General features: G+C 44.7%; 1 protein-coding gene across 3 annotated transcripts; it reads right to left on the bottom strand.

The window, feature by feature from the left end:
- Positions 1-5,285: 5,285 nt before the first annotated feature.
- On the bottom strand, positions 5,286-22,463 carry LRRC32 (leucine rich repeat containing 32). Of its 3 annotated transcripts, none has more exons than XM_030043191.2 (3): positions 21,944-22,463; positions 13,692-13,782; positions 5,286-9,019 (listed from the first exon to the last, which is right to left on the bottom strand). In XM_030043191.2, the coding sequence occupies exons 2-3, from the start codon at positions 13,776-13,778 to the stop codon at positions 7,079-7,081; spliced, it is 2,028 nt and encodes a 675-aa protein (XP_029899051.1). In that variant the 5' UTR covers positions 13,779-13,782; positions 21,944-22,463; the 3' UTR covers positions 5,286-7,078. The 3 variants fall into 3 exon arrangements, with proteins under 3 accessions (XP_029899051.1, XP_029899052.1, XP_029899050.1); XM_030043192.1 differs by lacking the exon at positions 21,944-22,463 and adding an exon at positions 21,824-21,926; XM_030043190.2 differs by lacking the exon at positions 21,944-22,463 and adding an exon at positions 17,101-17,708.
- Between the last annotated feature and the right edge of the window lie 826 nt (positions 22,464-23,289).

Genomic DNA, 23,289 nt, shown 5'->3' with positions numbered 1-23,289 from the left:
TCATGATAGAAGACAGTTTTACAATAAAAAACATTTTTGAATGAAAATCTTACCTCATAGGTCTCTTCTGGAATTTCAAGGTTACTGCCATTATTTTATTTTATATTCTTCCTGTGTCCCAGCACTACTTGATGTGTTAAAACATTAAAAGTTTTATATAGTTTCAACAGCCTAACTTTTTTTTTTTTTTTGCTTTGCTTTGTTTTGTTTTAGTGATAACTGGGGGGGATGTTATTTAGCATTAGCCGATTGAAACATTTCCTCATATTCTCTAGAACAAAGATAATAAAAGCAAACTGAATGTTGCAATGATATTTTTTTTTTTAATTGTATGAGAATGTGCTTGCTGCAGTAGGAATAACTGGATTCAAACTGAAGGTCTGGCCTTACAAAGCAAACATTTCTCAACTTCAAGTTTTTCAGACTTTTCATGGAAAATTTTGAAAACTTTAATTTTAATTTTGAGCTATAAAAAAGAAAAAAAAAAAGAAAAAAAAAAAAGAAACATTATGTGAACTCAAACTTCCACCATCTGACTAAGTCTGCCCACATCTGACATCATCAGCCACTTTTGTCATCTCTCTGGGCACTTCTACTGCCAAATCCCTTCCATAGCTTCAGTGCAGGGAGTAGATACCACTAACAGGCTCTGTTGCTCAGAAGTTTCTCTGCTACTCTATTCCTCACCTAAGTGCATGACCTGTTCTTGTTTTGCAACATTTTGGATAATAATTCAGGTTGGAAAGGGCCTCTGGAGAGCTCCAGTCCGGCTCTCTGATCAAAGCAGGGCCAACTTCAATGCCAGAAGTGGTTCCTCAGGGCCTTGCCCTCATGAGTTTTGAAAATCTCCAAGGATTTTCCAGAGTTTGACCTCTCTCGTTATGAAGAATTTTTTCCTTATGTTCAGTCTGAACTTCCACAGTTACAACTCTCAGTGGTTGCATCTTGTCCTTTAACTGAATACTCCTGGAAAGAGCTGATGCTGTCTTCTGTGTAACTGCCTTTCCAGTACTGATAAAAGATTTCCCCCCAAGACTTTCTCTTCTCCAGGCTCAACAAGCCTAGTTCCCTCCATCTCTTTCTCAGATATCATATCCTCCAGCCCCCTGACCATCCTGGTGGCCTCTGCTGGACTCACTCCAGTTTGTCAGTCTCTCACTTGCACTGGGAGGCCCACAGCTGGACACAGTAACCAGATGTGGCTTTAGATGTGCCAAAGAGAGGGGAGTAACAACATCTCTTGACTTTCTAACTAAGCTTTTGCAAATACAGCTCAGTATGCAGCTGGATTTTGTTGTCACTAGGGCACGATGCTGATTCACGGACAACTCGTTGTCCGCCCAGACCCTCAGGTCCTCTTTTGCAAAGCTACTTTCCAGTCGTCTTGTCCCTAGGCCGGAGCATTGCATGAGCTTGTTCTTGTCCAAGGTGCAGGTCTTTGCTGAACGTCATGAAGTTTCTGTCGGACCATTGCTCTGACGTGGAAATTCCCTCTGAATTGCAGTTCTGCCCCCAACTTATCAATCACTGCTCCATTCGGTGTCATCCACAAACATGGTAAAGGCTCTGTCCCATCAGCTTAAATACAGAAATGTAGCTTAAAGCAGTGTGCAGCCTTCCTTTCCTTTGTATCTGCCCTGTAATGCTGCACTCTCTGCTTCTGCTTCTGATTTCATCCTGACCATTCCTCCCCCATTTGTCTTCCAAATTTCTGTGCTTACTCCCTTTCTGTTCTCCCCGCCCCACGCCTCCTGCCCAGTCGTTGCCTGTCCCAAACCTTCTTCTCCCTGGTGGGTTTCCTGCCTAAAAATTGGTTTCTCTCCTTCTCTGGTCTTGTCTCCGGGCCCCTGGAGTCCCCTCTCCACTCCATTTTCTGGGAAAGTCAGAAAAAGTAGAGAGGAATCTCTTCTGTTGTCACCTCCCAGAACATTTCTTCATAAAGAGTACTGCTTATGAACTGGAAAATGTGTGTCTTTGATGCAATGACAGCTAAAATGGACAGGAGGAGGAAATCTGCGGAGCTAACTTGGCTCTGCAATGCGACAGAAGAGCCATGATCAATAGCTTGGGAGAAAAGTGACTCTCCCAGTGTTGCAGGACTGTTCCCTTGTATTTGCCAAAATTTTGTTTAGCATCATGTTGCGTCAGCCTCCAAATGTCTTTGCTTGTGAAAGAATGTTGCACAGCCCGATGGGCCCTCCTCAGAAAGTTCTGTGCTTATTCAGTCTCTTTTCCCTCCCATTTCGGTTTCCCCCCGTTTCCCTGTATACTATATACTTCTTTGTGTATTGTGACCCCTCGTGAGCTGAAGCCCTCCTCTGTTTACATGTGTCACATATTTGCCGGCAGCTAACATGTCCCCTAGCCAGGGTACCCGTGTCTCACCCTGCTCCGCACAGCTCAGCTCTGACTGCCTCTTTGCCAAACTTTTCCCACCCCTCTTTCTCGGATGTTCTTCACTTTCCAGCTACAATTCTTGGTTACCCATCATGAAGAGCTGAATTGTACTAAAACCCTCTTCTCTACTCCATTTCCCTTCCATCTTTCACTTCTTCTATCATCCTTCATTTCTGCTCCTCTCTTATTTGTCTCCTAGGCTCTCTTCTCACTTTTCCACTACAAAAGATGGGTTGAAGCTTCACAGATCTCCTCTAACCTCTTTCCCTGGCGAGATGTGGGTAGGTACCTATTACTGCCTGTTCCTCTGGAGTATTTTCAGCTCTCCACTGCTTGGAGGGAATTAGACCAACATTTGGTTTTCTCCTTTTCCCATCACTCAGCCTGAGCTCTCTGATGGCTCTCAACAGTTCTCATCCCCCTTTTCCTCTTGTTTCTTGGCAAGATCTATTTGAACCCTCACCAATCTATCACCCGTGAGACCAAAATCTACTCTGGCTGGATAGTTGCAGCACTGTCAGAAAGCTGCAGACACTAGATTTAATTTTTGTTCTTTCCTTATAGATAATTTTCCTCTTTCACTCAAGTTAAGCCACAACAGCAGGTGAAAGATTGGTCTGTGAGTGAGGAGATATTTAACTTGGTCCTTCTGAGAGCAGACTACAGGGCAGAGGAGGTGTTGGTGGGTAGCTTTGCTGTATTTCAGCTCTTCAGATGCTCAACACAGCACTGACAGGGCAGGCAACTATCATTAGAAAGCAGTAAGTGAAAGAATTATATATTCATCTGGACAATCTCTTTTTTTTTTTCTGGGGCTTGTGTGAGGCATACTACAGACCCTTGGTTTTGAGAGGAGATGGCCCCAGTTTTCTGGAAAATCAGACTTGTTTCAGGATTGGTGAGATGCAGGCTGCAAATATAGGCATCTGAAATAAATCATTGATTGCTTTTGAAAATATTGATCAAATTGCTTCACATGGACAAGCATGAAATAGGAATCCACAGGCACCAGCACCACGGGCTGTTTGTTATTATAGAAGATCATTTAGTACAGGCTGTTCTAATTTATGTTAAAAAAGCTAATCCTGAAGCGATGTATTTCTTATACTAGCCTGCGTGCATCTGTGCCTTTGCACATGTGTGCACAAACAGAATAGGCAATTGTTATGGAAAATAATAGATATGGCCAGAGAATACCTTGCCATACAAAGTAAGACATGTTTCTCTCTCTTGTGGACATATAGGGGATTCAGATTGTGCTTTTGGTTTGTTTCTCCCCAGGCAAGCAAGATGGTACTGAATGGCATGGGGAATAGATAGGAACAGGAAAGCAAATGCTCTGGGCTCCCAAAATATTAGGAGGCGCTTACTGGGTTTTATACTAATCCACCTTGGCTAGTTCAGGGCTGAGCAGGGTCCCTGCAGAGAAGTCTGTAGCCAGAGGCTCTGGTACTCCGCTAGGGCATTGTTTTGTCTTGGCTTTGCAGGAAATGCCAATGCCTTTGGAAACTGAGACTTGACTTTCTGTGGATGGCCAACATGAGTCATGGCTTGCTGAACTCTCAGGGACTCTCTCTGGGAGTCTTTGTAGTGCTTCCAGTACTTATATCTACTTGATCCCACTGCAGAGGATCGTTTTGGGGAACAAACGACAGCAAACTGTGGTAGGAAATATTTGAAGGAGATCTATTGTCCTGCCCCATGCAAACAGCTCCGGAGAGGAAGCCACTTGTTGCATGCAACAGTTTAAAAAAAAAGTTTGCATTGGCTGCATAAATCCCACATGCTCTATTACGTATCCCAGAATCCCAGAAGGATATTCTTTGGCTTAGCAGCATGAGCTCTCTTTGCATCAAAGAGGACTTTATGAAAAAGCAATGAATGAGAGTGTAAAATTTAGTTGCAAAACAGCCTGTATCATGCCAACCTATTAGGACAATGGGGCTGACTGGTGGAAAGATGTGTAATGGGTGAGTAATGGCTACATTTGATGCAGGATCAGGTACTTTGGGGTTTGGGCTTCTTGCAGACACAGGAGCAGACAGGGGAGGCAAAAGTTTGGGCTGTCACCCGCGTACCCCTATTTTGAGGAATAATATCACACAGAGCTCCCATTTCTCCCTGTTTTCCCTCTCTTTGCTCTTTTATTCATATTTTCTTTCCTTCATGCTCCTCATCCCATCCAGAATAACAGAATTGGCTGGAGTGGGCTCATGTCACTTCTCAGTTGCTTGTGACACTAACAGAAATCCAAATGAGCCATACTGCACTTTATTGTGAGGCTTATTCCTCGAGAAAGCTGATTCTGCTCCCAGGGAAGTCAGTGGAAGTCTAATTAGTCCCAGACGTTTAGTAATAACAAGCACTTCCTTTTGGTAGAGCCAAACAAAAGCAGTGTTAAAACCGTTAATTAAATGGGTTTGGCTCTGTCATCAGGTTATTAACTAATTCCAGTCATGGCAGCCAAGCTAATACTGGCTCTTAGAAGGAGATATAATCTTGCCATGCTCAACATGAACTCAGTGTGTGGCTAAATTAGCCCACGTCTGGGCGCACAGCTCAGCTTGCTTTCGCACCAAAGGAAAAGCTCACCAACCAACTTCAGCATTGGGCTTCCAACTAATCCCTGGGATTGCTGCTTGTGCCAACTTTCTCCTACAAGAATAAGAGCTTGAGCCAATGGCTAGCATTGGCTTTCACAGGTGTTAGATCAGGCCCTATCGCTGCTGACTCTGTGCAAACACTTGCCTGCATCTTCAGTAGATCTCCTTGCTCTCCGTTGGTTGTACTCTAAGATGTGGAGCAGCTGTCCCTGCTTCAGTACCAGAAGGTAAAGGTCTAAGGTGGAGTCTGAACACCATAGAAAAATAGGAAGACATAGCTTTTAATCCGTGGAGCATTCCAAGCTGGTGCTTTAATATATTCACAACCCTGTGCTTTTTACAAAATTCAAAGGTGTTTTTATTGTACAAAATTCCACAATGAAAACTACCAGCCAGTTTCTTACATAACTGCTTTAAAAATAGAATTATACACCCTTTTGTAGTGTGTTAATTTTGACATTCACTAGCTGGAAGAAACAGAAATGGAGCAGCAATTTGACTCTGAGTTATTTACCTGGACAGGTTTTGGTTTGACCTCTATTTATGTGCCTTAATGTACAGTTCCTGGCATTAACAGAAAACCTGATATAGCTCATTTCGAAGCCATTGAACCCCGTTAGTAAGTCAGGCTCCCACTGTTGATGAGCTGCTTTTCACTTCAAAAGTGTGAATTAGCTGTCAGAGTACGGGACATAACATATGTCAGTGTCAGCTTTTAGCAACACAACAGGTTGGCCATGTTAAACCCATCACAGAATGAGGACCCACGTAACTTTTCTTGCAGCCAGTCCTCTAGACCATAATATCTTTTTAGGGAGACACAGTGGACATTTGATCTGAATAATGGCCCAGGACTAGTTTCCCTGTGTATTGTTTCACACTGGTATCTTTACAACACCTTTTTGCTGTCTAACCTCCTGTGACCTTTAAAAATAGATATATTATTTATTTGCATTGAAATGCAACTGTATGCAGTGAGTTCCCAACAGTTTTCCTTAGAAAGATAAACATTTCAGTCCAATGTTAGCTGGTTGAAAATCATTCTCCAAGATTTTTCTTTTAAAAAGCGTTCACCCCAGAGATGAATTTCTTCACATTAAACCCAGTTAAATATGTATTGCACACGAGGGGCAAATTTCTTCTCTTTGAGTTGAACTGTGGACCTGTGACCTTCCGAGCAGATCTGGGTAATGTACAGTGCAGCTGTTTCACGCCTGAGATTTCTCTTACATCCCTTGTGGGTATTAAGTGCCAAGACTAGTTGACCTCATCAACCTCTCATGTCTTGCCCCAGTGGCTGGAGCAACATAGTACAAGCAAAGGGAGGTATCCAAAGCAGGTTCCTACCACCAAAGTCTTTTTGTTCCCGTGGTCAGCCATGAATTTTCTAAATGGCAGCCATGAACACAATGGACACAAACTGCAATTTCCTTTTTTAGCCAAATTCACATTGTTTTGGAACTCATGGGAGATTTGCAACCAACTTCAAGGAGTGAAAGATTGTATTTTGGCCCACCCTGGCGTAGGTTTGTATCATTTCAGTTTAAGAAGGGTTAGGAGCTAACCAGTTAGGAAAAAGCAAAGCTCAGACCAAATCAAAATACCTCACAGATACACATAACTTTGAGAAGGGCTTTCCTACTCAGTTGCTGTCATCAGTGACTGTCATAAAGTGATTCAGTTACAATGCTCAATTTGCGTAAAGTCTTTCTGTGAAAGTGACATCACAAAGTATCTCTGAGCTTAGTGAAAAGTCTCAAGACCTTAGAGGGCTTTTTCTTTTGGTCTGGTTTAAATCACATATCCCTCAAAACAACAGCAGGACTTTACAGCGGCCTCTTCCACCACTGTATAAACTTTTTCAAGCAGATCTGCTTGTGAATGAAGCAAGTGCAAAACGCGGGAAATTCTCCTTCCAGTCCCTGCAACCCAGAGCACTACAGTGGTGCAGTTCAGGGGTACTTTGAAACTGTCTTAAAATCCACAGTTAAAAATCAAAGAGGAGAATTTTACCCTTCATTTCTACACACTGGCAGTGTAGCACCTGATTTCTTCGGTTTTCAAGGCATTTTGTGTTCCTATGCTTTAAACTGATGGCTAAAGTTTTGCCTGCGGAAGCAAAAAAATGAACCCACGCCAATGATGATCACGGATAAAACCAACACAAATGTTAATATAATAAGGAAGTTGATTTTCTTCAGATCCTCTTTTTCACAGTCTTCTGGTCTAATGTTCCCGATGTACATTTCTTCCTGGTACCTGAAGTTCTGAGTGTACTGGCACGTTAAGTGCTCCACGTTGGGGATCTGGACATTTTTGTTCTGGATCATTGATGAGAGCCAGATGTTTCCACAGCAGTTGAGTGGGTTCCCAGTGAGATACAAGTTTTTAAGGGAATTTTCTAATGCTAAAATATTGCTGTTCTGTAATGTACTAAACCTATTGTTCCGTAGGTCCAGAACTTCCAGTGGAGAGTCACTACCCCACTTAGGCAGCCAGTTCAGCTGATTTTCAGAGAGGTTTAAATGTTTAAGGTGACTAAAACAAGGCAAGTCAATATTTAAATCTATCAGCCTATTGCCATGTAAATACAAATATTCCAGAGACTTTTCCAGTCCCGATAATGCTTTAACTTCTATTTTCAGTCCGGGGTTCATGGAGAGATCCAAGACAATCAGAGAAGTCTTGTAGAAAGTGTATGCTGGTAGGATGTTCAGCATGTTGTCGGCCACGTACAAATACTGAAGAGTAGGAGAATCAACAAATGATACACAGCCACTTTCCTCTCCAGCAAGTCTTTGCTTAGCTAATCCTGAGTACATGCTGCAAAGGCTGATATTATTGCTCTGTAGGTTAAGCAGTCTGAGGCTAGGAAGACTTGAGAAGATATCAAATTGTAGGGTCTGAAGATGGTTGTTCTGAATGTAGAGCTCCTTCAAATTTGACAACGTGCCAGCATCTAGGAGAAGGTTCTGCAAAGCATTGTAGCTCAAGTCGAGGACAGTTAGGGAGATCAATGCACTGTCGTAAGTTACTGCAAATGCCTGAAGACAGTTTTTGCTGAGATTAAGGGTGTGAAGGGACAACATTGATTCAAAGAACTCATCCGGAATAGATTTGATTTCATTATAACTTAAGTCTAAATATACAAGTTGGGATAGATAAAGAGAACTTTTGTTTCTACTTTGCTTCTGATCAAGAAGATGAAAAGAAGCATCTAGCCATTCGTTTTCCATATAGTCCATTTTATTATGAGAGGATTCAGCAGTGAGCTGGATTAAGTTCTTTGATAAATTCAGAGTTACCAGTTTATTTACCTGGGGAAAGACTGGGAAGTGAAGCAGTTTGTTTTCACTCAGATCCAAACATCTTAAGCTATATTCATCGTCTGACTCTGCTGTGTGGAAGGTCTCAATGCTATTCCTGCTAAGGTCAAGTATCTCCAGCTGCCTGAGGTTGAAATCAGAGATGCAAGTAATGGAATTCATGGAGAGATTGAGTTTGGAAAGGTTCACTAGAGTCTCAAAAGCACCTTCTTCTATTTCCATGATGATATTACTCTGAAGATCTATCTCCACAAGATTGGGAGATCCCTGAAACATCTTGTGTGATATCATTATAATACTGTTGTCTGCCAAGGAAAGATACCGCAGTGCTGGAGCTTGTTTAATGAAATACTCAGCCATCCCATTGTACAGACTGTTGTGGGACAAGTCCAGTACTTCCACCTTGGGTAAAAGTCCAATCCCTTCTGTCCCATTCTGAGCAAGCTCATATAAGTGATTGTTGGCTAAATTTATTTCCAGCAAACTCGTCATGTGTGCAAAGACTCCAGGCGTGATGAAGCTTATCTGGTTAGAGCTTAAATCCAGGCACTGGAGGGAAGTGTAAAATGATAACGGCATTTCAGGGATGCTTTGAATCAGATTTCCAGACAGATCTATTTTGTTTACATTCGGCTGGAGCTCACGAGGGATTTGGTGGAGGTCTTTGTTGTGGCAAAATGCCTGCGAGTTTGCCTGCCAGAAAAAGAGAGAAAAGGGGTTGTCACGTGACAAATGGAAAACATCTTTGCATGAAATATAAAGAAAATAACATTCAGCATCCAGGCAGGTCCTTCTTCTGAAACACTGATCACACTTCTTTCTCTGAGCATTCAGACAGCAAGAACAACAATCCTAATGCTTCTTTGCAGCTAACAGCACTCATTTCATTTTAAAGACATTTCTGACTTACAAGAGTAGAGAGTTTTATCTGCAAGTGGTAACTACTAAATGTTCTCCTTTTTGTACATTTCTCCCAGGCTCATTTTAATAGTTCCAAGTGAAAGAGTTGTGCCCTCTTTCCATTGCAACCAAGCACCATTTCCTCACTTTTGTTCTGATGTTAATTTTCTCAGCTCCATCACTGTATTAGATTTTGCAAACTATACTTGCAATAGTAAGTAGTATGTAGAAGAGCTTTACTCTGTTGGCAGCATAGGTCCCAAAGCAAGGAGGTGGAGAAATGTATAAGGATCCTATAACACAAACTCCATCTCTCTCCTTCCTAGTGACACCCTCAGATATTTGATCGTGTCTTCCTTTAGCCATGGCTTAGTTAAGCAATACATCTTTAACCAAATGGGTCATTCAACAACTGAATCATTTCCGATGCAAATCTCCAAACTATTCCTGCTTTTACCATCCATGTTTATCCTTTTCTTAAAGCAACAGTTCCCTTCTTGTGTGGGGAGCACACCTTATGAAACCACCCCCACAAGACACCCATGATACAACATGGAAAAGACAAATTATGTAAAGCCAGCTTTTGAGAGGAAAAAAGCTGTGATGTGCAGTGAGGGTCATGCCTTTCCAGTCCAATTCTCAGCAGCAGGGTAGAGAAAAAACCCAAGTGTGGACGTCAAATTAATCTTCTAGATGCGTGTCTGTTTAATTGCAGCTAGGACTGAATCTGTGTCCAGAGCAAAATTTGGAGTGTGTGTTCATAAGGAACATTGGAAACATGAACATGATCATCCTTGCAAAAATGCAAGCTGTACTTTGTTATTAAGGAGAACATATAGCAGCAGGAGGAAGTGGAATGTGAAAGGCTTAGGCAGCATTTAATTTACTGGAGGAAAACTCTTGTTATGAATGTATTCAGGGGACTGCATCATGTACTGTTTGTAGAAAGATCAGAAAGAAAAGAAAGAAAAAAATCTGTTGAATCTCAACTTCCGTGGAGAAGCAGAATCCAGGTTCCATGACGCAAAGCTTTTCTGATATTAAAGAAACATTAAAAGTAAAAAATGCTAAGCCCCATTGTTTCATGTGAACTTCTAGGTGAATGAAGTGGCAGGTCTGTTTAGGAGAAGTGGGGCAATAGTCAGCGCTTTGTGAATCTCTTTTGCATCATGTGAGTTTTGGAGACTGCACAAAAATGTGCCAGAGAAGTGTAAGTGCTCATCCAAACTCTAGATATACACAGGCTGCTCCACAGTCCTTCCCATGATACATCTTTCCCAAAGATCCCAAGTAAATGGCCTATTAAAACCTGAACCCCTTCCTTTTCTTCCTCCAACTCACACAAATCTCCCCCAGCTAAACAAATTAGGAAAAAAGAGTAGGGGATTTTATGGCTTCTGCCTGACATTATTTCTTTTCTGCAAAGCCACTGTAGAATTGATCATTTTGAGCTAAAACGTGCACAGAGTTGGGCTTAGCTCCGAGGCCCAAATAACAGGGCAGGAATTCTCTTCTAGCTCGGTTTGTGGAAGAGGGAGAAGCCAGAAGGATACAAAAAGCCAGAGTGAAAAAGCAGCAGCTGCTTTGCAGCCTAAGGCAAATGCCAGGTTTCTTCCCACTCTTTGAGCCAGATCTCAACAAGTGTTGAGCACCCTCCACTCCCTCTGGGCACCCAGCATCTTAGCAAAGTCCCCATCCAACTCCCATCTATGCCAGACGGCTGGTTTTCACTGAAGTCGATGGGGGAGAGGTCAGTCCCAGTTCACCACGTAACTTGCAGGACTGGGCCTTTAATCTGCATCCACTGAACCCTCCCAGTGATAAAAGGGACTGATAAAATCTATACCTCCCACTGTCTGCCATTTGTTCCTATAACATTTCTCCTCCCATTTTTTTTTTAACTTTCATTCCTTTTCACTGACTATTTTGATCCTTACTGAATTTCTTATCTAGTCTGTTCTGCACCATCTTTTCCCCCCCGAGGCTCAAACTGCATGAATTTCATTCTCATCAGCACGAGGAAGAAAATACGAAGCACGTCTCAGTGGGATGGAGCAAACAGCATCTGTTTGCGTGTATCTCCCCTCTTCCCACCCCATAGCCCAATGGGTTGGCAGCCTGAGGCTGGAAAAAAGGTTTTTGCCAGTCTTATGTTCTGCCTTCATCATCTCTGCCAGTGCTGCCACTGGTTTGTTTGAAGTCCATTGGCAAGAAGTACTGCAGGGTGGTGAGCACTTGGTCCCTTTGGTGTCTGGTCCCATTCTGATTCTGGTGAAAAAAATGACCCAACAGCTCAAAAGTTGAGCATCGTTTGAATTCTGACTCCAGTTCTTCACTGCTCAGCATTGGGTGGAAGTTGTCACCCGCCTTAGTAAGCAAGAGCCCTACAAACAAAGCAGCTGGATCCAAGCCTCCACTTGTGTACTCCTGTAGCAACTCGTGAGCATTTAAACCAAAGAATTTGGGCTGGAGCTACCTGGCGCTGACTTGCACTTGCACACTGTCCATGCCCATTCTCTAGAAGAGCTGCCCAGGTGGAGGCCCAGCTACACAACCGAACCTTAGTAATTTGCCCAGGTATCACATAAAAGCTGACCTACCATAACTGGTTATGCACATGTTCTTGCATCACCTCAATGCAAGATAAGACATAATTTGCCAAAAACCCTTCCCTTCTATAAATTATTTGAAAGCTCCTCCTTTGCCAGTTAACATGAATTAGCAGAAGTATCTTTCTTTGGGAGGTAAAACACGAACTAGTTGAAGCCCTTCTCCTTGGAAGGCAATGTGAGTTAGGAAGAACCTCCTGACATTTAAGCTGTGCCCTGTGGTCTCGCAAACAGGTAGATGTGCAGTAACTTGTATAATCAGAAGAGCTCACTCCGATGTCAGGGGTCTGGTAGGGACTGTTTCCTTCCTAAAACCTCTTTCATGAGACTTTGGTGCAACGACAGGAGCACCAGCAGTGAGTCAGAGAGGGGCACGGGTTTCTGATTCGTGCCTCTTCCATGAGATCTGGGATGAAAGTTTCCATTTCTGAGCCTTTGCTATTCTAAAGGTGTTGCCACAGGGAAAGTACCATGTAAAACAGCAAGGCTGTGATGAAAAATAATCATGTGAAGTAAGAAGGACTCTCAATGGACCCATCAGCTAATCCAGTAGCTCCCTCTTTCTTTAAGCTGTGTTTGGATTTACACCTTCCTCCTTCCATTGAACCAAACGCCCAGCAAAGGAAGACGATCAACATCGACATTAGCGATGCTGAGCTGTTAATTTATACCAGATGAGCATCCCAGCCCCCGACTGCAGCGTGTTTTCTGTCGGGGCCGAATTTATCCCAGCTTAGTTGCGTAGAGCCTTGGGTTATTGGCTTGATGAAAGCAGTTTACAGTGGAGTGGTAGAAACAAGCATGTGTTTACTTCTCAGCAATCAGCCCGATCTGTGACCCATCAAGAAATGGGACGGAACGTATCTGCTTGGATTATTGCGTGTCTCGCCCAGCCTTCATGTGACTATGATACATGAGACCCAAGCTGTCATGTTTACAGTGGCTTCATCAGTCTTCCCTCTCCAGCCAATGAATTGAGCTACCCAGTCACCTTCCCAAGATCTTTTTATATATACTAGGTCTTAATTTCTCTGGAATTCAGGAAGTGCAGCAATACGGCAGGGTGGGCAGGAATGGAATGAGTCCCATAAGGGAGATGTGTACAGCTAGCAAATTATTTTTTTCCCTATTTTGGAAATTCTTGAGGATTTGTGCTGAACAGCTTCAACATTCAGAAAAAAAAAAAAAAAAAAGATAAGTATTTTTAAACGGCCTGTTACAGTCAAAAGCACTTGGATAGGGAAGGGAGAGAGTTCATCTGTGAATAACATTTATAATATTGTACCAGGTGCCTGCAAAAATTCAGGGAGCAAATTCTGTACTGGAGCGAGAGACTTTGTCACTTCTTTTACCTCCAGCAGAAGTCAGGTACAACTCCCCTGGCAGGAATGCTGTGTCAGGGCAGAGGAGGTCAGCCTCCCTGTTATTACAAAAGGGCCGGTATAGATGTATTTCACAGAAAATGCTTTATTTAAAGCACAAAGAACTTAGGCCTGATATAAAGGAGTTGATTTTAGGTCTAAGTTCTTTCTCTGTCTCAGCCAGAGAATCCTTGTACAGTCTTGGGGAAATCAGGTCAAATTTCTTTTAACCAGCTCCCCCTTAGAAAAAAACCAGAGAAAATGACACTTCTTCCTCCCCTTTTCCCGTCCTGTCACTACAACAAGGACATAGCCCGAGAACAGCCTGCTGAGCACCCACTAACGCAGCAAAGCCCACCTCTGCCATCACCGAGAGCCCGGTCCTGGGCGAGGGTTCCCTTCTCAGAGACCATAGCTATTTGTGCAGTGGCTGTAACAAGGGGCTCCCAACCTCATCTGGGGTCTCAAGGGGCCTGAGTAGGGAGATTTCCTTACCATTTCACAGGACACCCCCTCTGTGGGCTGATTGTTAGAGGTCCCTCTGTTCACCACTGCCAGGAAGAAGATGACGTACAGTTTCATGGTTCTGCAGGTAAAAGTAATTACGGTTAGATTTCAAATGTGACACAGCGGTTGACGCATGCGAAAGCTGGCACCAGATCATCGTCTAACATGGAGAAGCACACGTGCAGTGCAATAAATTAACCCATCTCCGAGCCTACAGCACTTACGACCTACCTATGTGCCTTTGCATCCCTTTGAGCCTGGTGGGAAAAAGAGAGGTTTATATGAGGACTTGAAAGGAAGGTCCAAGGCATTTCATGGGATTGCCCCAGTGTGATTTCAGCTGCTACCCAGATGATCCCCAGGCCACCCCATGAAGTCCAGGTGCTCAAGCTGGGCAGTGTGTCTGGCATCATGGAGAAAGACAGCTCCTGAAGACCGAGTTACCTTCACTCTCCCCACAGAGGCAGCTCAGGTACTTTCAACTGGGCTGGAGTTTTGGGGTGCCAAGTCCTGAGTAAAGCGAATGGGTGCCACTCAGAAACAACAAGCATTGGGAACGGTTTCCATTTCCATCCACAACATTTTCCACTCCTCTTATCCCAGAGTGTCAAAGAGCTTTTACACACTCATCCAGATCTGTTGAGTTAATATAAACAGCTTAAAGAATGGACTGAGAACTTTTGGTCCAATGTTAGTTTTCCATTTTATACATCCCAGGTATGGGCAGGCTTTTAAACACATTTGAAAGCAAATACCCTACAAAGAGACAGATATAAAATGGAATGGATTTGCGTGAAATGAAGGATTCATCAGAATTTAACTGTTTGGAAAGCACTCCAGAAAAGAGCATAGAAATAACTGCAAAAGGAGCAAACAACACTGGGAGGCCTGTCACGGGGCAATGGGAGAAAAATGCAAATGAAGCCAAGGGAAAGCATTCATCCTTCAAATGGCTTGTTTCTAGGTGGACACTGATGAGGTCTCTGGCTGTGGTCACCACTGATGTGAGCTCCAGATAGCACTTCTTTATGACAGCCTCTGTTGCAAACATGCCAAATCTATTTGTATTTGTATGGCTTCTTGCAGTCAAATCTGAGCTGGTCCTGCCTGCATCCAGCTGGTGAGACACACGCCAGCTCCCAACTGGAAGCCATGCAGCAGTGCTTAGCTAGCACTGCTCTTAAGTCTTTCCAGGAGCAAGCCTGCATCTGGCAAGCTCCAAACGCACGCCAACCCCATGCACATGTGCCGCCAAAACCCGGCATCAACATACCGTTACTCAGCGGCTTCCACCCACAGAGCATCAGGAGGCTGGAAACAAAAGATCATTCCCAGCCGGTGGAGATCCCTCCACTTAGTCACTGTTGGAGGGATGCCGCTGATGGCCGTGCTTCCGCGCAGCAATGGCGGCTGTTGAACAGCGATGCCAACGGGTTCACTATGGAAACCTGCCCATCCTTCCACTTCCCAACCAGAGAAAAGAGTTGTGTACTAGGAAGAGAGAAACTGGGGAGGCTTAGACCACAGCTACTCTATTTTCAGATTGCACATTCCTTCCAGTTCAGGGAAACAACTAATGATGGATGATGATCTGGGACCCCAAGGTGAAAGAGCTTGGAGTTTGTCTTTGGGGCCCAGCAGCAGGATCAGAAGTCTGTTCCCCCCCTCTAAAACAAGACCAAGGATGTTCATTCTTGACTCTTTTAATTTATGTTTGCAAAATACACTGAAATCATCCTATGGAAGGAGGAATTGCTGATACCACCATCTATAATGTCTCTGTCGTTCCCCCTCTGTCCCTCATTCCCCAGCCTTAGAGGAGTGGGTGCCTCCTCTAAGGAGGAGAAAATGAGTTTTATCGTTTGGGTATTAGTTTGCTGGAATTGAGAGAAAAGACAAACATACCGATGATTACAAGGCTTTACTCAGAGCCCTAAAATGGAAATTGTTTCTGTTTAGACCCAGTGAATTAAGCTGAGGAAATCTCCATGGATATTACCCACAACAGGGCACCACCCTGATGGACAACGTGCGTCCCATGCGCTCTGCGATGTCTTCTATCACCACACTGCCAGTGCAAAAAATGGTCCCTTTGCTTCTTAAATAATTAACCTGACACAATCCACGGTCTTAACATGCTTTGAAACTTCCTAAATTGTAAGTTTATAAAGCAACTGGGAAATTGATGTATTTGAACACAAAAATGTGATTTAATTCCTTGCTGTGTAAGACGGATCTATAGTAAGGAAGGATGCTGTCCCTCAAGGTGTTTCTAAGGTGGCTGTCACACCCTGAAGCACCAGAAGGCGGTGGTCTCTTCCAACATGAGACCACGTGGACTCCGTCCGGAGGAGGGTAAGCTACTCCTCACGGTACAGCACAACCTCCTTGCTCATGGAGATTCCCTTCCCAAGGTGGTTTTCACTTCAGCTGTCCAGCTGAGGAGCTTTTCCTGCCCAGGTTTTCTCTGGGCAACCTTTAGACCCTCCTCAGCAACACCTAAGGCGACCCAGCACTGCGTCCTCTCTGCCCTCTGGGCAGGTCTCAGCCCTCCACCACCTCTCCCAGTGCAGAGCTCAGGGCTCACAGGACCCCCATTGCCCCGGCGTCAGGGAGCATCACCGCCAAACCCTGCCTGCCGGCACTGATGTCTCTAACCACAGCCTACAAAAAACCCTCTAGGAGCAGCAGGAGCAACAACTCGACCTAAAGGAGCTTTTATTGCTCTAAGGCTTTCCCAGAGTTGAAGCAGCTTCGTGCTCGGTGCCGGTTTACTCCCACTGGCAGCTGTGATAGAAATCCCAGCATACCCCAGAGCAGGATTGAGCTCAGAACCTCAATGTCACAGCTTTCCACCACTACCTCAGAATCACCCATCCCCATCCACAGCTGAAAAATACAGGTGATCTTAGTGAGTAACACACCCAAGGAGTCTTATTAAGTGGGCCAAATAATTTAGCATCTAGAAGAAGCACGGTACCCAAACCACGTCAGCGTATCCACTTAACAGATGGGAGGGCAAAGGCAGAGAAGAGCAATGATTTGCCCCAGGACATACTTGAAACCATGGAATAATCAGGGTTTAATCCCAGTTTGCCCAATTCTCACTCTAGAACAACATTTGCCTCCATCTCTATTACAATATTAACCCTGAAACCACTTCATAGATGTTGCTTGTAGCTGACAACAGCAGCACCTTCTAAATTTCCCTCAAAGGTAATTTTTGTTACTGCTTAGACAATTAACAGAGACGTTCTCCTGTGCCAAAGAGAGGTTAAATACAAGAGAATACACAAAACACAAACCAAACTCCCCAGGTTCTGATCCTTTTTCACACAGGACTCTGCTGCTAAATTAGAGCCTTCAGGCTTAAAAAGAGTGAATATTTCACATTTACCTTGTTTCGAGGGTTTCTCGCATCCCCAAACACTGCTTATCATGCCTTTAAAAAGCATATCCAGCTCTTCAAAACCAGTTCAGTCCTGGTACCGATGAAATTGTTCCTCAGCTTCACGTTCACCCATTCAGGACACCAAAAGGCTCACTCGTAACTTCAGAATGAAGGCATTTTCAGGGAAATAACCTTATTTGGGACAGTGTCTGCTTTAAATTATGTTGCTTGTCTTCCTCCGGACTCCTCTCCAGGCTCTTGCTGGGTCCTAGCCACCGCTGTGCTCCGGACAGAGTCAGCTACTGTGCGACATCCTGAAGCCCTTGCTCAGGGCAGGCGTTGAGAAATAAGGGGGATTTTTGCCAGAGAAACTGTCAGGATCAGGCCATGGGTTTGCTCAGGGGAATAAGAGACTTATCGTTGCCGATGCCATTGTTTAGCTGCGTGCGTGGTGCAAGGCGGTGTGTTTACTTTAAGGTTTTGTGTCCGCCAGTTACATTCCTGGAGGGTTGCAGCCTCCTACCCCTGCACCTAAATCACTCTCTGCATCATTAAGAAAACAGCGCTTGAGGATTAAAGGTTTCAAATTCACGGCTGGTAAATAGAAAGCCCAGAATCTGGAAACCTGTCCTGGAAGAAATAACTCTTTCTCTTTGCAATGGTCCCACTAATCAGAGCGTGATAGCAGCCCGCTGGCAGGATGGGGGTTCGGTGTCAGCTACAATGCACCTGACTTGAAGGGTTTTCATGGCACGAGGCAGGAATTAGGGAGAATGATAAAGGCAGGGGGGGTCTGAACATCCAGATGAGTTGCTGAATTTTCGGCAGCGAGTACATAGTGCTCAATCTACCGGACAAGCTAGTAAAAACTTCCCATTGCAAAAGGGTTGCTTTTGTCATGCAGAAGATTATTTCAGATTGTCTGTAAGTTCAGCTTTTTATTTATTATTTTGTGCTGCCCTCTAGGGCTGGAGCAGCTGTCTAATTGCTGGTTCCCTCTCTTCCTTTTGCTAATTAAGTCCCACTTCTGGAAAACCCACCTTTACATAGATTTCCCCATTGCTTTCTCCCAACTTCACAAGCCTGAACTGTTGCAATAAACTTTTCCCATGCTTGAAATAATTTGCCAAAGAGCCGGGCTCTTAGCATCTCGTTGGCTTTGCAATGCACCCTGAAATGAGAAGCATAAATGCTATGAAGAGGCAGCAGTATGCTTGCGGGCAGGAGAGGGCATGATTAGGTGCAGTGGATAGAAAAATCCACATTTAGCTCTCAGGAGAACAGTCTGCCAGTGAGATTATCACAACCCTGGACAGGTTCCCCTTGACTGGGGTCTCATCAGACTAGTTTTAATCACCTTCCCCCAAGCACATAGTGTCTGAGCTTCCCTTGGTCAGAGCTGTCTGCCAGGCTGTTTTTCACTTGATCCCTTTGGCACGCTCCCTAGAGTCAAGCCCTCCATCTGCAGTCCCCTTGGGGTAAGGAGGAAACTCATGTTGAAGCTGGGGACCGCTGCGGTACCCACAAGATTAAACACCTTTTGGATGCTCTGGGTTTAGAGCTCGCCTTGTCAGCAGCATACAGTAACACTTGCAATGTGCTTTTGCAAGGAAAACCTCAAATATTTGAGGTCTTAAAGAAAAAAAAATACTGTTTTGTTTTTTTTTTTTTTTTTTTTTTTTTTGTGAAATAGGATCTTCTGATTTGATTTGGAGATGGAATACAAATATCCTGCCTGTAATGAAGAGTAGCAAGCGCCCTGGCTGATTGCCGCGTCTCATTTTTCTACACCTGGATGTTCAGAGCACTTTGGGAAGTTTGGATTTGCAGGGTAAAAATAGCAGGGGTTTTGTTGGTTGTGCTTTTTAAAAAACCAGCTCTGTTCCTCAAGCTGTTTTACCGACTGGCCAAGCAGCTGTGCCAGCTGAACTGTGAAGAAGAGCCTGGACAGAAACAAATGCTAAAGCAAGAGGGAAGGGCATGCACTGATTCTGCTGCTTAGGACTTTGCTTCATTAAAAACACAACCTTAGAGGACACCAACTGCGCTGGGAAAGATCAGCACTGTCCTTATCGTCTTTGCCCTGTCCTAAAGGGGATCTGACAGCAGATAGTTTCAAAGACCCCGAAGCATTTGGCTGACTTCCCATTTTCAGTATTTCTGTGCTTTGGGCTACCCAGCAGTTTACACCTTAAAGTGCTGTTGAAACATTAGCGTGGCATGTGTGTTTGTAGCCACGTCTGCAGAGCAAGGGTCTTCTCCATCGCACAGGTTGGGTCATCTCCATCGGGCAGATTGGGTCATCTCCATCGGGCAGATTGGAGGATCAAGCTCTTTTGCCCACCGGCACAAAATAGCAAGGGCTGTCCCATCCCGCTGATGCCGAAGTGTTTGCACCTGAAATCAGGCCCTTCCTGATTTTCCTGTGGTCTCCTCAGCGATCGCTGCCTGCTCGGTTTCTGCCAACGTCAGCTGGATTTCACCCTACGCCACCCAAAGCCGGGGGCACCTCATCAGACCTCTCCTCTCCTCCAAACCCTCTTCCCAGCATGGCCCAGAGCAAGAAGGAAAAGCAAATCCCAGCCGCTGGCTCTCACGAGCCGGTCTGTAATCTGCTGCAGGTTCCCAAGGGTTTCAGATAAACAAGAATATGCCTTGACGATTATGTGCCTTGAACCTCCAGACCTTTTGGAGTCTGTCCATCCGTAACGCTGCTGCTTTCTAAGGCACTGCTTTTGGGTTGAGTCCTGTGCCGAGCCGTATGAATCAAACTCTCCGGAGAAGTAAACAAAACAAGCTCCCGCCTCAGAAAGTGGGTCTGAACTGCAAGGGCAGGAGTGGAACAAATCTTGCTCCCTTTTGACTGGAATAGCTCCCCGGTGAGTCAGCCCACCAGGGAGCTGGAGGCAACATTAACATTAACCCTATTAAAAAAATAAATAGCCCATGCCATCCTAAGCCACAGCTTTTGTGAAGGAGGCACAGCTCCAGCTCCTGAGACCCTACAACATCTCCGGGAGCTGCTTCTCCCGGTTTTCTTTGCCATCTGCGTGGGGCTCGGTCTGTCACGGGCAGATGCAGCCTCCTGCCGCTCTGGTGTCAAGTCCACACATCAAAGTAAGGACTCCTACATCTCCTGTAATCCCACCATGGCTTTTCTCCTGTCTTTTGAAGCTGCTGCCTTCCTTCCTTCCCTCTCTGTCCTCTCTCCACGTGCACCTCTACCAGGTGTTTGGCCAACAGCATTTCCCCACCAAAAATTAACTTTTCCAATTAATTGGACGCACAGGGTTTAGCCAGTTTCCCTACTTTATTCACCTTTTTATCTACTCCTGTCTCCGGGAGAGAAAATGTAAGTGGATGAGAATTGCACGAAACCCACCAGCCTGGAGACTTTGTGAGCGAGGCACTGGGCGAAGGGACAGCAGCACATGGGAAAATAAAAACACTTCCATCAACAAAAAGTGACATGTACTGGCATTTGCAGATTAAACTATCTGAACATGAAATACTCTCCCTGGAGAACAAAATTCCTGGAGAAACTCAACTTCAGGAACCAAAACAGGATCTTTTCTCACCAGCTTTAATCTAAGTGCAGCAAAAAGAGAGAAAAATTGGCTTTTAATTCAGCAATTTTTCTTTTACTGACAGTGGAGTCAGTGTTTGAGAAAAGGTGTACTCAATTTATATGCTCCAACAGGAGATAAAATGAAGTGAGGAAAATTATTTCTGATAGATTTGACTTGCATGATATTGATACCCCCCCCGAATCCATCCATCATTGTATTAGTAAAAGGCCAAGCACTGATATAGTCACTGAGCTGTAACCATCTGCTTTAAAAAGAGATGACTGATTGTGAACTTTTGTTATTGAAAACTGAAGGATTTCAGCATTTTAGAATAATAAGATGATTTTAAAGTTGAAATGATTATGTCTTAATAAAAAAACAAATTTCCACTGTTGTGGAAAGCTGAACTTCAGCTTCTATTTAAGGGAAACATATTTGTACTTTTATCAAAAATACAACAGGGTTTGGCTTCAGAAAATTATCTGTGACTTTTATATAAACTAGGATTTTCTAAAACTTTACTATTTCCAAATATTGTCTAAACATTAATTCCTCATGATAACAATCCAGATGCAGCAAAACACTATGAGTAAGTCATCGTTCACCCAAGGTGACATTCAAGCTGTCAGGATCTTAAGAGCAGAAAAATAACCCTGCCATCTCACACCTCGTGCTCCAACAGGGAGAGTTCAATGACAGTGCTGATAGTAAGAAGAGCAGACGAGCTAAGCAGCATTTTGCCCATTTTACCTGGGGACTATGTGATTTGCCCAAGGCTATATTCGGATTCAGTGTCGGAGAGCTGGGCGAGCAGCATTTAATCAGCGCACAATGCTGATCTCTGCAGCACTCCTGGTTCAGAGTGCTATAATGCAGTAACACCATAAATAGACTAAAGTCCTGTGAAGAAAGGAAAAAAAACCAAAACTTCTCCCCATCTTCCATTACTGTAAACACAGAGAATAATAACGAAGCAGGCATATGACAACTGCATTGTTATAAACTAACCGGTGCCTCCTTAACGTAAAGGATCTAACTCACTGCAGTGCAAGTCCCCGATGGATTAAATATACAGCTGTGTGGATAGAGCCATCTACACAGTGTGTTTAGTCAGTTCCTCAGCCTATTCATAAACACAATATATTTTATTTATACAGTACCTTCCTCATCTGTGTTATTTTTAAAGGCTGCAGCTCTAAGTCACCAGAGCCCCCATCTCTCCCGCAGTCGAAAGCTCAACTTTCCAGCCGGCTCCCGGTCTCGCACGCGTCTCCACGTACCTGCTCTATGGCTGGAGGAGGAGGAGGAGGAGGTTTCGCCTCTGCTTGCAGCCTTCTGCCTCCCGGACTCTCCCAGCAGCCTTTCCAGTGCAAGCCGAGGAAGAGTTTCCTTGGGGAAGTCGTACCTCTGTTGCATGCCAGCTGACTAAAACTCTGCGAGCTCCGAGAGAAGTTTGAAGTCACAGGGAAAAAAAATACTCCCCATAGACTGGTCCTTGAGTTCATTCCTTCGCAGTCATGAGCTCTTATATATTCCCAGGCTCCCACGAGCACGTGAATACATACCTCCGTAATAGTTTTAAAATGTGTGTGTCCTCTGCGCTTCTCTTTATTTTCCATTTCGTTCATTCAACCTTGGCTTATTTCCTGCAGTTTCTCAGCTGGTAATTATGCTCCTCTCGTATTGACACATGAAACAGCCTGTGAATACCACAAAAAATCCCCTCCGCAGGCTTCGGGGACACGTGCTTGCCTCTGAAGTTCGCCGTGCCTGTCCCACAGATGCGAGCATGTGCTTTCAGCCACATGGACCTGCAGGTTCTCGGGGGCAGCGCTCGCCGGGGCTGGGGTAAACCATGGGGACTGAGCTGGCTGCAAACCCTGAAATCCCAAGTCCGTGCAGGATGGGGTGGGTAGGAAAAGGGTACATCGGAGGGAAGCATCGCAGCAGGGCAAACGCATCGCCTTTGGTGTCCCGACAGCTCAGGTGTGTCTCTGTGGCACAGCAGCGGGATGGCCGAACGCACCCTTGGGGGAAAGGATAAATTCGATTTAATGCTTGAATGGGTAATAACTACCAAGGGCAATGAGATGGCTTTTTATTTCTTTTCCTTGAGTGTGAAACTCCCTTTTATTTCAGATGCAATGCTCTCCTGTAAATCAGTGGGAGACCTGCACGTTGCCCGTGTTGTCACCTTCTGCTTAGAAGTGTCCTGGTACCTGGGCAGGCGTCCACTGGTTCCCCGTGTTAGTTTGCAGGAGTACAAACCTCTGACAGGGTTTTGCCAGCTCCTGAGCGGGTGTCTTAGGACCAAACCGACTCTTGGCTTCACCAGCTGGGACCTGACCCCCCCTGGCCACCCCACAGGCACCGGGGACCTCCCACCTTCTCCCACGCTGCATGAGGAGCACCTCCACGGCGTGACCTCCCCGTCGAAGGAGAGGTTTGGCTTCAGCATCCTGTGTTTTCCCCCCTTTGCACCGAGATGTGCAATGATGGCCAATGATGTTCACCAAAAAAAATGGGGTGCTGACTCCCTTCTCCTGGACAGCATCAATTCTGTCCTGCTTTCCTGGATCTGCATATTAAAATCAGATAAAAGCCATGTCCTTTTATACCATGTACC

Source organism: Aquila chrysaetos, chromosome 19, assembly GCF_900496995.4.
Source record: "Aquila chrysaetos chrysaetos chromosome 19, bAquChr1.4, whole genome shotgun sequence".
Taxonomy (NCBI): Eukaryota; Metazoa; Chordata; class Aves; order Accipitriformes; family Accipitridae; genus Aquila; species Aquila chrysaetos.
This window is presented reverse-complemented; position numbering and strand designations above follow the sequence as displayed.

Coding starts and splice junctions, on each gene's coding strand:
- LRRC32 (XM_030043190.2), bottom strand. CDS start 17,123: ATGCGAGAAACCCTCGAAACAAG. Junction 13,783..17,100: donor CGAGAAACCCTCGAAACAAG/GTAAATGTGAAA, acceptor TTTTACCTGCAG/AACCATGAAACTGTACGTCA. Junction 9,020..13,691: donor AGGGGGTGTCCTGTGAAATG/GTAAGGAAATCT, acceptor TTTTTCTGGCAG/GCAAACTCGCAGGCATTTTG.